At 34.3% G+C, this 17032-nt stretch overlaps 1 protein-coding gene and 1 long non-coding RNA gene across 3 annotated transcripts in view; one reads left to right on the top strand and one right to left on the bottom strand.

Annotated features, from left to right (window-relative positions):
* LOC143470131 (SLIT-ROBO Rho GTPase-activating protein 1-like) overlaps positions 1-14882 on the top strand; it is a 32822-nt gene extending 17940 nt beyond the window's left edge. The window contains exons 8-24 of one of the 2 annotated variants that reach the window (XM_076968042.1): positions 635-812; positions 994-1218; positions 1316-1400; positions 1867-1906; positions 2830-2869; positions 3013-3117; positions 3429-3597; positions 5143-5248; positions 7616-7748; positions 7885-8059; positions 8283-8469; positions 9012-9128; positions 11378-11505; positions 11997-12196; positions 12899-12946; positions 13524-13644; positions 13786-14882. In XM_076968042.1, coding sequence (XP_076824157.1) covers positions 635-812; positions 994-1218; positions 1316-1400; positions 1867-1906; positions 2830-2869; positions 3013-3117; positions 3429-3597; positions 5143-5248; positions 7616-7748; positions 7885-8059; positions 8283-8469; positions 9012-9128; positions 11378-11505; positions 11997-12196; positions 12899-12946; positions 13524-13644; positions 13786-14039 — 2311 coding nt within the window. In that variant the 3' untranslated portion in view covers positions 14040-14882. The remainder of the gene's footprint in view (positions 1-634; positions 813-993; positions 1219-1315; positions 1401-1866; positions 1907-2829; positions 2870-3012; positions 3118-3428; positions 3598-5142; positions 5249-7615; positions 7749-7884; positions 8060-8282; positions 8470-9011; positions 9129-11377; positions 11506-11996; positions 12197-12898; positions 12947-13523; positions 13645-13785) is intronic. The other variant, XM_076968043.1, reaches the window with a different exon arrangement.
* A 1468-nt stretch (positions 14883-16350) lies between these two features.
* LOC143470720 (uncharacterized) lies at positions 16351-16839 on the bottom strand. Its single transcript, XR_013119392.1, has 2 exons — positions 16744-16839; positions 16351-16622 (listed from the first exon to the last, which is right to left on the bottom strand). It is a non-coding gene; the product is annotated as an uncharacterized LOC143470720 (long non-coding RNA).
* Positions 16840-17032: the final 193 nt, after the last annotated feature.

Raw genomic sequence — 17032 nt, 5'->3', positions numbered from 1 at the left:
CGGAGATTTAAAAGATCTTGTGTGCATTGGTCTTGAAAAATTTTCAACCATAGTATGATATTTACAAAGTTTAAATTTATTTACTTAGCCCAACACTATACCAAGTTTATGCTATTGGTTTAAAATTTGTAAGATTGAAATCATTTTGAAAATGAGGTGAAAGAAAATTAAATTCAATGTCAGTAGGTGAATTGAGAATACACCCAGCACATTTATCACTGTTATGTTTCATAATTGACATGAAATGTTGATAGAAAACTTTGAAAGCAATGGAAAAGTGGCCATGATATCTGAAGACTGTTAATGGTTAACGGAGAATTTTATTTGGCAAAATTTGAGACCATACCAGAATGGTCATATTATCCATGGTCATAATAAGCGGATTCTACTGTATTGTGTAAATGTGTTAAAAATTAGTTATTTCTGTTATCTTTCCATTCGAAGATAGAGATTATTTTGAGGTTTTGATTGTTGCACCAAAACAAATTCCATTGTAAAAATATCTTCACTGTGTTTTAACCATACAGCCACATAGGCAATTAAAAAGGACATATCAACCAATTACTATTAATAGCCAATATTCTCTCTTGCCCTGTCTTATTGCATGATCTTTTTTGTATTTATGAAATTGCAGATATTTGGAAAATCACAGCAAACATTTTACTTGTCCTGGAGAATTTTTGAGCAGTAGTCATTCTGAGGACAGTTTGAAGCAAGTCTCTCTACTTCTGCCTCAAGTTAGAAAAGAAGCTAAAAAGCGGGTTGCAGAAATGGAATATACCATGAAGCAGATGTCTGTTGATGTGGAAGAGGTTTGTATTACGCACAATCAAGTGTAAATTTACTTTTTATTTTGTATTTATGAATGGACATGTGCTTTTTTTCAACTGAATGCAATCTTTCTAATTAGCTTCTTTTTGGTTATATTCAAAAATTGCTATTTCTTTTGAGTAAACAAGTACATCTTCGTGACTACTTTCTTATACTTTTCAGCTTCAAAAAACTTTCAGAGCTGCCACAAATTCCTATGACCAAGTTTGTACAAGTATTAATTGTGATGTAGCATCTTCATTTAATCACACATATTCTTCAAATGATTCTGGTGGTTCTGCGTCCATCCCATCAATTTCATATGCATCTGCCACTCCACACTATGTTACCAAAGATATTCAAAAAATTAGGGAAACTCTTCTGGATACAGAGACTTACTATTTACAGGTTACACAGAGTACTTAAACAGTCAATTTACTTGGTTTTATTTCAATCATGGTGCCAATAGCATGTAAAGGCTTACCTCTAAAAACTGTATTTATAGAAACTTGAGGAATATATTCAAAAAAGCAGCCAACTTCGTCGTCTTAATTCAAAGCACTCTACATTAGAAGATTCATTACTTAAGGGTTAGCAGATTATCATAGGATTCTATGAATTACTACTTGTGTTGCTATTAGTTATTTAATTTATTTACTTAAAAAGTCACGTTGTTGTAAAACATTTTATGTATTTTCATAGTGCTTAATGTCAAAGTTTATAATATTGTATGGTGTCACAATCTATGTCCTCCGAAAGTTGATAAAGTCTTTGCACGACTTACACTGGTCAATGACTCCTCATTGCCCCGGTTACCGACCTAGCCTTGAACTAGTGCAAGTTGTGGTTGACACACACGTTTATATATTTTTTTATTGTGTATTGCCTGAATTTAGAATTGTCCACTGGGACTACTGAACTGGAGTAAGCGTCGGTAATGCCTTGCCAGAGGGCATTACAACGGCAACGCCACTAGTTATCCTCCATGTATTGCAGGGTGATGAAGTTTCTTTCTACATTAAATTAAAAGTTTTGATTTTTATGTTTATCTTTTAGTTGCAGAAACACCATTGGCTGAAGTACTACCCTTTACCAGGTAAGGGAAACTGTATCTAACTAAATGCATCCACCCCAGTATAGTTGTACATTATTTTAGGAATTTTTTATGTTAAAGCCTGTTAATAAAACAGCAACCTCCTTAAATATGCAATTGCTTACAGTATGTACACCATACCAATGAAAAAAGTGCATAATCACTATAATGTTTCACTCTGTTTGGGTTATTTGCACAGTAAAATAAGGAGTTTTGTGGTTTTTATTTTTTAAGTATTTTTAAACCCAGCTTGTCTCTCTTTCAAAAGTGTGCAATTTGTTTTCAGTATATCAGCTTTTTTGCAGTTGTACCTAAAATCTTTCTCAAATTTAACTCATCAACATGATTTGACAAACTATCGAGACATATCTCCAATCTAATCTGCATTTTCTCTTTGCTGAAAACATGCAAATCTGTTAGTCTTGAATGCCTGTGTAAATAAACCATATCTCAGTCACAGTCGGGAAAGGTTCGCAGAGGAGTCAAATATCTAAATATGTCCTGATAACATGTAGACTGTCAAGGCCTGATTTGCCCCTGGTGTCATATGCCAAGCCATGCTTATTTGTGTGTTGTAAAATTTTGAGACATTTTTTCTCAAAAACAATTTTTTATTGCCAGCAAATTTTTTCGTTCTCGTCTCAGATGCCATGCAGGCTTTGGTGCATGAGAAAAGACGAGAAAACTCATGTTTTTAACTTTAGTGGCAAGATGGTAATCAAGTTAAAATTCGTTATTTCATACTTTGGCAATCAAACGTGTTAATTACACATTTTTTAACAACTCATAGCTAGAAAAAAATTACATAATGACAATTTTGATCCTTGAACTATGTTTTAAACGTCAAAAATCGTATCATAAAAACTTTGGATTTTTTATGAAGTTTATTTTTGTTTATTATCACATCCTTTTATAACTTTATGCAGCAAAGCATCTGTTCTCAAGCCATCAAAAAAGTCTCAGAAGGTAATATTTTTACTTGATATTTATGTTAACATAAGGAATAATGGTTTTGTAGTTTGATATTTAATTAGGAATATTTTATTCACTAATTTATTCATGTCCAAAATGTTGTTCTAGTTTTTCATACTTTTGTTGTAATTGTATAGGATTCTGGTGGTGTAATTCCTCTTGTGGTGGAAAGTTGTATTCGGTCTATTAATCTCTATGGATTACATCATCAAGGGATATTTCGAGTTCCAGGATCACATCAGGTTTTCTTCTGAAAATGTTGCTTTAAAATGCTCCTCAAAATTTTACTATTTATGTTAAAAAATTCTGCTTGGCAAGGTAACAGTACTTTTTGTTCATGTTTACTGGTAATATTAAAAGTTTGCGTTTTTTGGTCAAAGGTATTCAATAAAATTAGACAAGTTTCTTCGGGTTGTCAGTTAAAGCTGTTACTCAATTTGTTACCTCAATTCAAATCAGAAGTTTTAACTTATCTAGTACATTGTTGAAGCATTATGTTAACGTTGAATATTTTTTATATTTGTAAAGTATTTTTATTAAACTTGTTGATTAGGATATTGCCGAAATGAAATTACAGTTTGAAAAAGATGAGAATCCAATAAGCGAAAAGGGAGATAAAGTTGAAATTAATGCTGTTGCTGGTTTGCTCAAACTGTATTTTCGACAACTTGATGAAAATCTTTTTCCGTCTTATGTCTTTGACGATCTTGTGCAGTGTGCACGTAAGTCATTTCTGAACAATTTACCTGGTTTTACAGCATGCTGAGGGTTTTTGTCCTTATGTACCAATTTACGTTATGATGAACATGATCAAATGTTTGATTTAATTTTTGCATTATTTAATTAGACTACTTACACATTACTTGCTAGTGCTACATTCATGCATATCGATGATTCTCAAACTATTCCGGTACACTCACAAATTTTCTCAGAGCACACATCGCACATTTAGAAAAGGAAAAACAAAAGCATTGCTTTAATTTAAAAGTGGTAATTAAACTGATTAAATTGATGCTTGAAATATAGCCTAATTTCAGGAATGTTGAAATACAAATGTTTAAAATACTGACTTAGTAATAAAAAAATTAGAAATAACAACAACCAAATAACTACAGTAACAACCAATTACTTCATCACAACTTATTAAGGTGGGTTGAAAAGTTTGTAGACTGATCGAGATAGACAAGTTGAATTTGATGAAATGTTTTATCCTTTTCTACAAAATCTGTTTTGCATTCCACAATGGATTCTATTATTTAGAAGCCCTCTTTTTGACACATAACCAATCTGGTGAGGTTTGGATCGGGTATTACAAGCTGTGGCACCCTCCAAGCCCCACCTTCAGTACGAGAAGTTTCTACATGGAGAACATTCTCCACTCGTTTACCAAAGATGCCTTCAACATTACCTATACAAACTAACAGTTGTCATCTACAACCATCTATGGAATGCAGTCAATGTTATTGAGAACGGTAGTTGACCCTGAGTCGATAACCATCAGTGTTTACAAAATATCAAAATTCTTAATACTTCATAACTACCTATCCATTGCTGGTTTATCTGGAAAAATGCAATTAGTATCAAGAAAGGTTGAGTTCAACACATGCCAAGTCTCACTGCGTGCGATTGTGTCATAATTCCTTCTCAGTTAGTTGAAATTTTCAGCCCAATGCTTTAGTAACAATGAAGTAATAATGCAATATTCATATCAGCAAATAGGTTCGCTGCATGTTGTCACCACAGCATACTGGGGGCAGAATTGTAAGCTCTATTCTATGTAATATTAATTTGTGCACAAATGTCCAACGAACAGAACCCGGAAAAGTTTTACTGAAACCTGGGTTTTTTATAAATTTTTTGAACGAAGTAAATCTGTGTATGATTATTCTCGAAGTACTACGGCACCGGAGGATGTGTTACAAAGACCATTTCGCTCAACAAAGTGCACAGCATGGATAGCAACAGTGGTGGGATTCAAAATAAATAACAACCAGTTTTATAAGCATAACCACATACAGGCTATGTATAGACTAATCACAAATCGATTTGAAGATTTGCCCGCAAAATAACGTTTTTACATGAACTTTTGGCCTATTTTTTTAACGTTTGCAATTACATGTTATCGTTTGCTACAAATTTAATGATATCAATCTTTATTATTTGAACAAGCGTCTGTGCCAGTCAGATATTTCGCAATATGCTTGAATAAGGAAATTGTAATTTGTACATGTAATTTGTTTGTAATTTTACTGCTTACATTTTTGCAGACATATCAAACACTGAGGAACGCAGCACTCGTATTCGACAAATTCTTCTAAACGTACCAGAGTCTGTGCTGATTTTGATGAGATATTTGTTTGCTTTTCTTAATCAGTAAGTTGTAAAATACATCATCTATTATGTTGTTTAGTTAGAAAATTTGCGTAATTAGTCCAGCAAAAGTAGCGTTGCCAGCAACCTTTTTGTCTGCTTGGTCATACATTAATTTTGCCTTTTACAGTATGTTGCTTGTGTTCTCTTGTGTCCAGCCTGGGATTATTGAAATAACTTATTTTTAAACAGATTAATATTTTTCGTTTTTCTTTTCGATTTCTGTAAAGAGAGTGTTACAGTAGAACTTACTTAACTAGGTTTTGTTTACCTTGGTACTTTAGCAGTTTAATTCGGCTTTGCTTAGTTTGACTGCTTCAGAACCTTTCCTTTACCTATAAAAAACTTTTTTTTTTCAATTAGGCAGTTTGTCATCCACGGTCTATTTTCTCTATAGATTATTGCATTTTCGTGGCGGAGATTGCCTCGATTAACTTTCAAACTGAACTGGAGGAAATTTGTTTCCAAAGGGCTTTGTTATCAAAGCAAGTCGAAAATAAGAGTTCAGGCTGAAAGTAGTTCAAAATGAAAAACTGTTAATGTGCACAAGAATGTCAGTCATACTGTGTGTTTGCTGTGTGGTTACCACAGTTGCATTTCAGTTTTAAGCAGAGGAGCATGTTCGTATAGTAAACAACCTTCTCCCCCACAAGTTAACCATAAATAAAAACACATTGATGTGTTTGTTACACATTTGAGCGGTTGACTGCTGACAGCGCGAAATAATTGTACTCTTCGCGATCCAATGTGTATATATTCACAAATCTGTCAGAGACTAGCAGTTGGAAACTGAAATGTTGTTCCCTTAACAGGAGAGGAGCCGGAACTAGTTGAAGAAGCCAAACGATATTACTTAGATATTGTAGGCATCTCTTCAACTAAGCACCATGGCTCTGGAACTGTTATGCTGGTTATTGGGTAGAAAATCTCTTACTAGTGTGTCACCATGGTTTCGATAAATAATTAAGCAGTACAAACACCAAATCCATTAATTGAATGGTGTGATGAAAATCGACCTGAAATGTTGAAGACATGGACCGAGGAGGAACCCTCTGGCTCACCCACCTGTGTCAAATGGCGTTGTGTTCAGGTAGAACACCATGAAATCAATTGGCAAATCACTGTCAACATCCCGCTACACAACAGAAGTTTTTTGATTATTACCGGGGCATCTCTCTGTTTTCTCTACCTGGTAAAGTGTATGCCAAATGTCTTGAAAAGCAATACAGTGAAGTAGTTTAATCACATATTGAGGACAAACATTGTGGTTTTCGCCCTGGTCGTAGCACAACCGATGAAATTTTCACTCATAAGCTAATTTTCACAAAGTCTTGGGGATATGTAAAAGATGTTTAAGCTTGCTTTGTTGACCTCGAAAAGCTTATGAATGAGTCCCTCTACATAAGCGCTGGAGAGTACTGCAATAGTATGGTATTGATGGTAGCTTACTAGTAGCCATTAACTCACTGTACAACTGTCCTAATGTTTGAACTGTGTTAAGTCAAAACCTTTCACTATGGATGTTGGAGTTTGCCGAGTATGTGTGCTGTTACTTCTCTTCTTGATAGTTAACATTAACTGGATAGACAAGCACAGCCTTGATGAAGAGTGTCATGATAGTAAGCATTAGGGTTAGTCATTTTTTTCAAACGTGATCTTCAACATGCACTGATCATTTTGCAACTGTTTGCAATGACTCTGGGGCGAAATGTACTCTGCGTAAATGTGTGCATAAGTAATTTATAATGTGAGAAAACTTACATTTTAATTTTATGAACTTGTTTTTAGTAAACTCTTTTGGATTGTGGGAACAAGTGTGTTTATATACTGTATAAGGAGATCATTAACCCATGCAAATTGCGCAAACATGCGTCTCAGTGTGTTATTACCTGGTATGGTATGCAATGATAATAATCTTTATCCTCATACTGAGTAATGTCTTTGAATGGCAAGTAGTCGGTGATGATTCCTCATCGCCCCAGCTTATGGGCAATTTCCGATAGACACACACATTTTTTATTTGGTTTTGAAATTTTTTTATATCATATTGCTCAACTTAGTTACTGCTCACCAGGACCACTTAACAGGAGCAAACAAGGGCATTACGAAAGTAGCACCTTTGAGTATGGAAAACAGGCTGTTTAATTGCGAGACTAGCGCTCTAAGCACTACGTTCTTGAGCCTACCTGTTTACGTAATTTGACAGTTCACCTAATCTGACAATTTTTGATAAATAATCCATTAGAGTTGGCAAATATGTTCTAATGTATATTGTCACATTCAATAAAATAAACTACTCACTTATGTTAATATCGAATTTTGATTACATCCGTGGTTTCTGGTTTGTTGTGTATTTCTTTGCTATTGCAGTTTGTCTCAAAACAGCGATGAAAATATGATGGATGCTTACAATATAGCTGTATGCTTTGGACCATCTTTACTACCAGTACCAGAAACATATGATCAAGTCACTTGTCAAGCAAATGTCAATGAAATTATCAAGGTATGAATTGATATAATGACTTTGTCCAAGATTGTCTAAACTCTAAACCAAGCTGCCCAATGACTACTGCACATATTTAGAGCCAAGCTCAAAGTAAAGTTACTATTTTACATTCACATTCAAACATTGTTTTCAGACTATAATACTATGTCATGAAGAAATATTTTCTCTTGATATGGATGGTCCTAAGTATGAAAAAGTAATGGCCACAGAAGAATTTTCAGATGATGAAAGGCCTGGTTTAGATTTAGCAATGGGAATTGATCGTCCGAGTGACCAGCAAAGTGTTCATTCTAGCAGCAGTGATAATGGTAATCGATATTGATAGTAGAGCACTTGGTATTATTTCAGTTCAAATAGAAACAAACTGATGTTAATGATTAATACACCAAAAATAAATGCATGATTATTATTAACTTCATTATTAAAAGGTGTTTAATGAAAGGAAGATGAAAGTTTTACTTTGCCATGTTTTCATATCAAAAGTTTTTTGTTTTCAGAAAACTTTTCAACTTTGTTTTTGATGTGTTGCAGATTCTGAGCCACTCTTGGATGCTTGTGCAAAATATGACTACAAAGGCAGGTCAGAAAGAGAGTTATCATTTCAAAAAGGTGATTCATTGATATTATATCGCCGAGCAAATGCTGATTGGTGGGAGGGCAACTTCAGGGGTGAGGATGGCCTGGTACCTCATGCTTACATCGTAGTTCTTGACAGTGGGTAAGTAATGCTCACCAACATAACTTATATTTTTTATGTAACTTACAAGCAAAATACTATCATTTTAAATAATTTAAAATTGAAAATCAGAAATTTGCATAAAGAAGAAGATACGAAAAATTTGTTAGCGCTTTAGAATAGTAGCCTGAGTGTTTCAAGAAATCATAAATCCGAAAAAATCACTTTTTCAACTTGCATTTCATAAGCAATGTATTAGGTTTGATAATATACTATTTGGTATCTGCATGGAATACGTTTCTAGAAGTTATTTCAAGTAGAAAGGTTATCTCAGAAGAAACTGATAAAGTGAAAATTGGTTTAGGAAACCATGATTTTTAAAAAACTTTTTGGGTGTTCAGCATGGAAATATTTACAGGATAAAAAATGTTTTGTATTGGTGTCACTAACGAATATTAACATTAAGTCAACCGCCACCCCTTTTACCGGCATGTGCAGACGATATTCTATGCAAATATGCCAAGCACGAGATAACTCGTGGTGACATTCCTAACAATTCTTCAACAGGGAATGTTATTTCTTAGACATGCAAATTCAGATTTATTAAGCCGCACAGGATCAGAATCAAGCTTGAGTAGCACAACTCCTGTTGTATCTTCAGCTCATTATGTGGCATCACCTGGCACGGAAACAGATGGAAGGTATTGATTAAATCTATCAGGCTTTCATTCTTGTGGTGATTGTTATTACATTATTGCAAGTTTTTACTAAACTTGCTATATAGTGCTTTTGCAATTAAATGATATGTGTCTTTATTAAGCAAAGTGGGGTACAAAGGGAGACTGGGCACAACAAGATATTGTATTACATTTATTTTTAAAGTATTCATGACAACCTCTAAACTTCGTATTTTGTTTTAAATTTAAACTCACAAACGACTCACAAACTATCATACATGAATGGAGTATTAAGTAAAGCCTTTAGCCTTATGTTATAGTTTTAACCTAACAATTATTTTCTCAGAATTTTTGTTGAAACTTGGAACTTAGAAAGAGAAACAATTTTGAATTTACTATGTTTTTGACTTTTTTTCATAATATCTTACAACATCTTTTCAACTAGTAAAAGTATTGAAATAATAGATAAATATAAAATCTTGTGTTTTGAAATAAATTGTCACACAATGAAACTTAATTCTGCTTGCTAAACATAGCGGTTATCAAACTTCCATTAACAAAATTATAAACAATTTAGTTAAGCTCACATAGATTATTTGCTGAATTTATTATATCAGTCAGTGTCTTTTCTGTTAATGTTAGCACCTCTTTTTAACATGCAAAGTTTGTGCCATCGTGAGTTTGTTATGTTGGTACTTGCGAGACTTTATTACTTGTTGGTGTGATTTAAGGACATGAGCACTGATTAGCGACATGCAGCATGTCAGTTTTTTACCATTTTAGCTAAATTTTGATTGTTCTGTAGTACCCCATATGTTGCCCTCTGCTAACTAGGCGTCTAGTTGGGGTTGTGAACTGTTGTTAATTATTGCTTGGTCGATTGTTCGCTAATCTGATTCCATTGATAGCACATTCATTAACTCCTGATAGCCAGTTAAGCATCACAGTACCAGAACCAAACTGTCAATGTCTTGAATAATTAATCATTTATTATTGGTTCTCAACAAAACTGTTACTGTTTTCAAAGCACAGAATAAAGCTGCGTTCAGTAGACTGTAAAATCACAGACTGTCGTAATTAGATTGACAATCACAGAACTAACGCATTGAGCGCTGTAGTACGAATGACGTAAATTGGAAGTAATCAAAACTGAGTTGCATATACTAGACACAGTCAAAATATAGTACAGTGCTTATTGTTAAACACATGAAATAAAGCACAAATACCATTATAACAACATCAGATCTGCACGAGAATTACGTAGGAATAAGGGCTAATTATGACAATTAGCACAGCCCCATTTTACCATATAAACCTGATTGCGTAGGATGAATGACATTTTTCGTAACTTTCTAAAATTGATTTTAATTAATGTCGTATTTCAAACTTACATGTTTTTAAACATTAAGTCAGGGTTTTCAACCATGCGAGTTGTATGTGGCCCACAACCAAATTTTTTAGTGAATTTCAATACATTTTTACAACCGTTTTCTTGATGTGTTGAAGGGATTTTCATGTTCACTGTTTACTACTTTTTGACATTTTCATAAATTGTAACTTAATTTATTGTTACAGCTGAAAGCGTGCCTGACCTAATTAAATGGTGAAAGGTTGTGAGCACGGCCATGGCACTCAAACAGTTAGTAAAACAGGCAAAAACTGACAACCAGAACAACAACGAGAAAAGCAAGCGCAAAAATTAAATTACAAATCAACCAATATTTTCATAAAAAGTACGTAAAGGGCAGTGGTTCTTAAAACGTTTTGGATATACTGAACCTCGCAAGTTTCTTGCATGCATTCACTGAATCGTTAAAATTCTGAAACATGCATCATACACACATTGCGTGTGCACTGATCTCTGTCGAACCTCAGAGACTGATTCGGGTTGAATTAAACCCAGTTTAAGAGCCACAATATTAAGGTCATGCTCGTTGTTTCGAAAGTTTCATAAGAGATAGAGTACGCAAGAGTAAGAAACTAATCTACTTTAAATAATTTAGGTGACAATGGTATATGAATGGTTATTCATTAATACTAATTATTATTTATCAACTGTTTCTGTCAATTTGTATGTTTCTAAAAAGGTGAAATACAAACATATCGACTTTAAAAAATTTTTCAGTTTTACTTCTATGGTATAAACCCGATTCCAATAAAAAAATTTATAAGTATACTATGCACACTTGCGAAAATAAACTGGAAAAATGCTTCCATACTTGACCCCTGCAATAAGTTCTATAAACCCATATTTCTTTGCTTTATTGTTGTAGATTATCATCGAAAGGTAGTACCAAACAAGGTGCAGCAAGCCTTCCTTTGAAAACTAAGTCTCTTGATCGCTACCAAAATGTACAGCAATATATCTCTCAAAAGGCTGGTTCAAGCAAAACATTGCATGGTAGGAACACAGATTTTGCATGAAATTTAGCAGTATTTGTTCTCTATTCCGACTAATCACATTATGCACTTGAAGTTTTTAAAACATATCGTTTTTAGAAAATTGTAATGGTTTTGCTTTTGATATTGTTTGAACAAAAGCACCCTGTCAATCTAAAATAGCTATTGTAAATACATTGCCCCTAAAGTTAATTTTAATCTTGTATTACATTACGAAGTAGCATTCGTGTAAGTATTACCATTTTTAATTGTTGTCAGGATGTATGTTTTCACAGGAAAATCTTGTGGGTATACTTGTACCAATTCGGCATTTTCTTAGTCGAAATTTGTGATATAATATGTCCCACATTGTTCCTATTGTTTGTGCCATAAAGTATGGTGGACATAATTTTGGCATTCATTTTGATTTTGCTCCATAAACTGTGTTTGAGTTTAGATGTATTTCTACATATTCTTTTTATATCAGTTATTCTCTCTCGTTTTATACATAAGAAAACACACCATCAGAAAGTCACAAGGTAAACCGATCTGGCAGTGAGCGCTGTGAGAAATCACACCCAATGCAATACATGGAGAATGATGCAGAAGGGACTGATGATCCATCCGATCCTTTTTCATTGACTGTTGCAGAGCGAATTGCACATTTTCGTAAAAGTACAATAAAACCCAACTCGGATCCAGAAAATCCTCAGGTAGATTCATATCAAAACATTTTTGCTTCCAATTATTACATTACTTTTTAATTGTGAAAGAGATGTGTTGTTGTAGCCAAATATTTTCATTGTTAATTTTGCCATGTGTCTCTCTTACTGTGTATGATGGTTGGTGCTGCTGGTGCAGTAGTCTGAATTTATAAACACATGGCGAGCCGGTTTCTGGACTTATGTTTTACTGTGTGTGTGATTATATTGATTCATGTGTATGTTAGTTCACTTCATATATTATATTTAAAAATATATATATATATATATATAATGTCAAGTTAAAATATAGTCAAGAAAACCTTTGTGTTTGCAGTCTACATGTGAGTGTTTGTGTGCATTTAGATACGAAACATACAATCACAATTCAAAAGTGAGCACTGCCCAAGTTCAGGTGTCAGCTTTTTTAATTTTATCAGGCTTCATTTAATGCCAGCTACCAGCATTCAATAAGAAAAAAGTACTTGACTGGAATTCATAATTGTTAGTTTAGTGATAATTATAATGCATTAATTATTTTTTGAATTTACAACGACTCCATAGTTATCACATTTCGGGATAATAATTGTGTAATGTCCAAGTATATTCAGCTCTCAATGCTTTGTCGTGTGTGGCTTTCTTTTTGTCTATTGTGCAGCACAAATTTTTGTATATGGAAAAAATCAATATCTTTGTATTTTAATTTATTTAAAGGCTGCTCGCCATCCTCCTCGCATTGTTATAAACAGTGGTTCTAGCCAAGTAAGATTTCATTTCATTCCATTGCTTGCAATGAAAACGTTTATTGTTGAACTTCATTGTTCACACACAGATGCATGATTTATTTTGTTGTACAGGAAAATCGCAATGAGCTACCTTGCCAAGGTTATAACTCATGCTTGTTGAAACATGTCAGCATGTGTGTAGCATATTGCTTAATTAATTATTATCTTTCACATAGTACTTGAAAAGGGCATTTGGGTTGTTGATATTATTTAGTGTTTTTTTAGTTTCTAGTAATTGCACCCATGTATATTTTTTATCCTTACGCTAAAAACAGTTTAATTTTATAGCAAATAATGAACAAGTTTGAAAAATATCAATTAATATTGACCCAGTTAAAAAGAGTTGACTTGTAAGTAGTTAGGGCTGTTGGTGCAATTATGTTATCATCTTATTTTTAGATGCCTATTTTAATGAGATTTTGAATGAATACATATTTGTTTCAAACATCATTTCTAATACTGGACATTTCATTTTACTGGACATATAGTTATTGCATGGTATTTTTAACAGTTTTGTTTTATTTTTTGGACCAAATCCTGTTATGTGTATATAGACTGTGGAAGCCTCCATGAAACATACTTTGAAGGAATTGCAGGCTTTGAATGTTCAAAGGTCTTTGTCATCTCGAAATGTGGCTCCAGATGTTGTACTTGATACTCTTGAATCACAAGATGGTTAGTTAGTGTGGCATAGCCTTTTTTGTAAAACCAACTTGCATACTCTAAAAAGCTTGATTTTAACAGTGTGAAATAAATAGCAACAAAGAAGTGTGGGATGATATATTACTTTGTTCTGTAACTGTTTTTGTGTCTCAGATAAGAGACGCCAGAGTTGGACAACTGGACCTGAAGGGCTCGCACCTGATCGAGCAACAACCTCTACAAAAAAGTTAAATGCAAATAATAACAACTTTAATTCTGTTCAATACCAAGTTTCTTTGATAACTCGTAATCAAATGCATAGCCTGGAAGAGCCCTTGACCCTTCAAACAGATCGTGTTTACAGTAAATCCTCTTTAAATTGTGGTGATAAAACACAAAAGCATGTGACCCACAAAACAAATTGGTGATTGGTCAATGTTTGGCATATACTTGTTTGTTTATTAGTATCTTTAGACATGTTTCTTCAGTATGCTTTAATTTTGTATAAATTCGTATAATTGAGTACTGTTAAAAACATGTTTAACTCTTTCTCAGTGATCCGTAATTGGACTTACGCATGTTGTTTATTTATTTTTAGACTTTGCTTCTTCATTCTTTGTTTAATCATGTTTTTTGTAATCAAGGAACTTGTTATGTATAACCTTGCGGAGAACAGAATATTTTATGCTAGTTCAGTTTTTGAAATAATTGCTTTGCTCCATAACTGTGTTGCAACGAAAGGGTCAAGAACTGTAATGACCTAAACGATTTATTGTGCTTGCGTTGCAGTAATAGTGTGATTTCACTGCCATTTTCATAACCTATAATACTTAGTCTTTTATATGCAGATTCCACGGCATTCATACATAGAAAATATTTAATTTATCTTGCCTTATCGGTATGCTTGTGTAAAAATATGATAACTTCTCAATTAACGTGTAGTGTAACGCTTCTCTGCGTTTTCAGTGCATTTGAGAGGTGTCCGCATGTAATGTTTTTTTCCATCAAATTAATTATCTTTCGGCTTCAGCACCCATTTGACAGTGACATATCAAATGAAATTTGTAACATGCACACAACGTATGTGCTGTGTTGGGTATTGGAGTTTTATTTCAGCAAAACCCAAAGAAACGCTTCGAGTAAACTTGTCGCGGTACCCTGCTTATTTTAATTATAAAAAATTGTGATTTATTTGTCTTATCACTTTGTATTCGCATATTGGATATTCCTTTATATAAGATGTTGATGAAAATATAAACTTGTCTATTGAAGAGTAGCCTACTCACTGTGGACTAATCTGACTCTGGCGTGTTAGCGACAGGCGTGATCTTTCCAGTAAACATTAAGGCAGGTCGCATTCGTGTTCATCACTCTTCCATAGGTTGACTGATGAAATTGGACGGTACGGTAGTCTGGTTGATACCTTCTTTTGGAGAAGTGTTTGCTGGCTTCGTTGAGTAAGGCTTGATAAAAGTACCTGACGGATCTTGCTGAAGTCTGAAGACTGAACTTAGTGCAATTATGGCACTGACTTAACTTGCACGGTTGTAGCTTGGTTCCAGAAGGTGCGTGCTAACCAATCTAAAGTCTTCACGTAAAATTTGCTATAGGCCTATGCCGAATATCACCGCAACATTTAAGCCGACGAATGCATAACAAGCGGTAACACCAACGAAGATATTAACGAACTGCAAATATGAGAGCGCCAATTACCAACGAGAAGGATTTGGTGTAAGAACTGCTACACAAAACATATTAACAAGAAAAACATCTAGCCTTTGTTGGACTGCAAGGGTACAATTGTAACCTTTCCAATTTTAAATTAAGACAGTATATTTTCTAGAAACCTGACAGACCTAAAATTTCCTGACATCTCTACATTTTTGTGTTAGATTATGCAGACTAAATGTCGACAAAAAATATTTTCTTTTTACCGACATAGAGGATCGATTTGTTTGTACACTCTTAAAAGGCGGCATCGGTACAATTGTACCCTTACACATTTTGTATCGAAATGACGCCAGAATAAATGACACAAAGACAATTTTTCGAATGTGGAGTGAAACAGATTACAGAAATATGTAAGAAAACTTAATGCAGGTGGTTTTACAAGTAATACACTATGTTTTTTGTCACTGAGTGCTCGTCGCAAACAGGCTGAACGCAAGCCAAGCAGATTCTCCTGGTCTTAGGCCTACGTCGTTTTCGTTTCTGACGTCTGCAGACATAGCAGCTGCCAACAATCGGTGTAGCTCCACGACTTCCGTGGGGTTCTTTGGAATTAGTTGCTGTCCCTTCTGGCGGTGTCACAGTGTGCCATCCTAGAACCATTTCCACTGCAGCTCGAAGGAAACGGTTTCTCATCACCATCCGGTCGGTAAAGCACACCACGTAATATTTTCATTTTGGTCAACAAGACACATTTTTCCTAGCCAGAGAACACACAATCGCTTACAAAAACGTCAATTATCTAAATTATTACCATTCACTATTAAAATCGCCATAGTCCAACGGTAAGTCAGTTTAGGCTTACATAACGCAAAATGTTCCTATTAGACCAGTGGTTCTCAACCTTCTGATCTTGGCGGACCCCTTTTGGTGCTGTCAAAGCAGTTGGCGGACCCCTGAAGTTTAAGCAAACTAAGGGTTCTGAGACTGCACTTAAATGTTTCTTTGCTTAGTTTTACTTAATAGTCTTGGTGCACAACTGCGCTATTCAATCAAAATAACATCAAACTATGCGGATATTTTTATTTATTTCAAAGCGAATACACTTAATGGGAGTTTTGCTGTTGCATATTAGAAACAAGTCTTGAAATACGGGGTTGTGTTTTCGAAATCGATAGTCGCATGTCGTCTTCAACATTTAGTTGGTTACGTGCCTTCGATTTTATATGAACGAGAGCAGAAACTGAGAAAGCGATTATGTGCAATCTCCAGCAACTTAAAATCACTGTATCCAGCTGTCTTCTCGTATAATCCGCAATCTATTGCATCACAATAGGCCTTCCCTGCGGGTGATAAATCTCAATAAGCTTTTGTATTGTCCCATCACAATAGGCAATTAAGCAAATGTTCAAGCCTATTCCAAACAGCAATGATAAACAGCAAAAACTTTTTAAAAACTCGTACTTTATGTTGCAAATTTCGAAGTTCTCACGGACCCCCTGAAAACGTTTCGCGGACCCTTGGGGGTCCGCGGACCCCCGGTTGAGAACCACTGTATTAGACACTAAGTCTAAGTACGCTGTAATTATACCTATTACCCTTTACTTGTTTGTCGCAGGAAACATTTTATTCATACTTCATCCAAATTTCTGAACCATTCCTGTTGCTTCTTTTGGTGTACCGACACTTAATCACGCGACACTTAATCACGCGACGCTTAATCACCGACACATAATCACTAGGACACTTAATC

Source organism: Clavelina lepadiformis, chromosome 9 (genome assembly GCF_947623445.1).
Source record: "Clavelina lepadiformis chromosome 9, kaClaLepa1.1, whole genome shotgun sequence".
Lineage (NCBI taxonomy): Eukaryota > Metazoa > Chordata > Ascidiacea > Aplousobranchia > Clavelinidae > Clavelina > Clavelina lepadiformis.
This window is presented reverse-complemented; position numbering and strand designations above follow the sequence as displayed.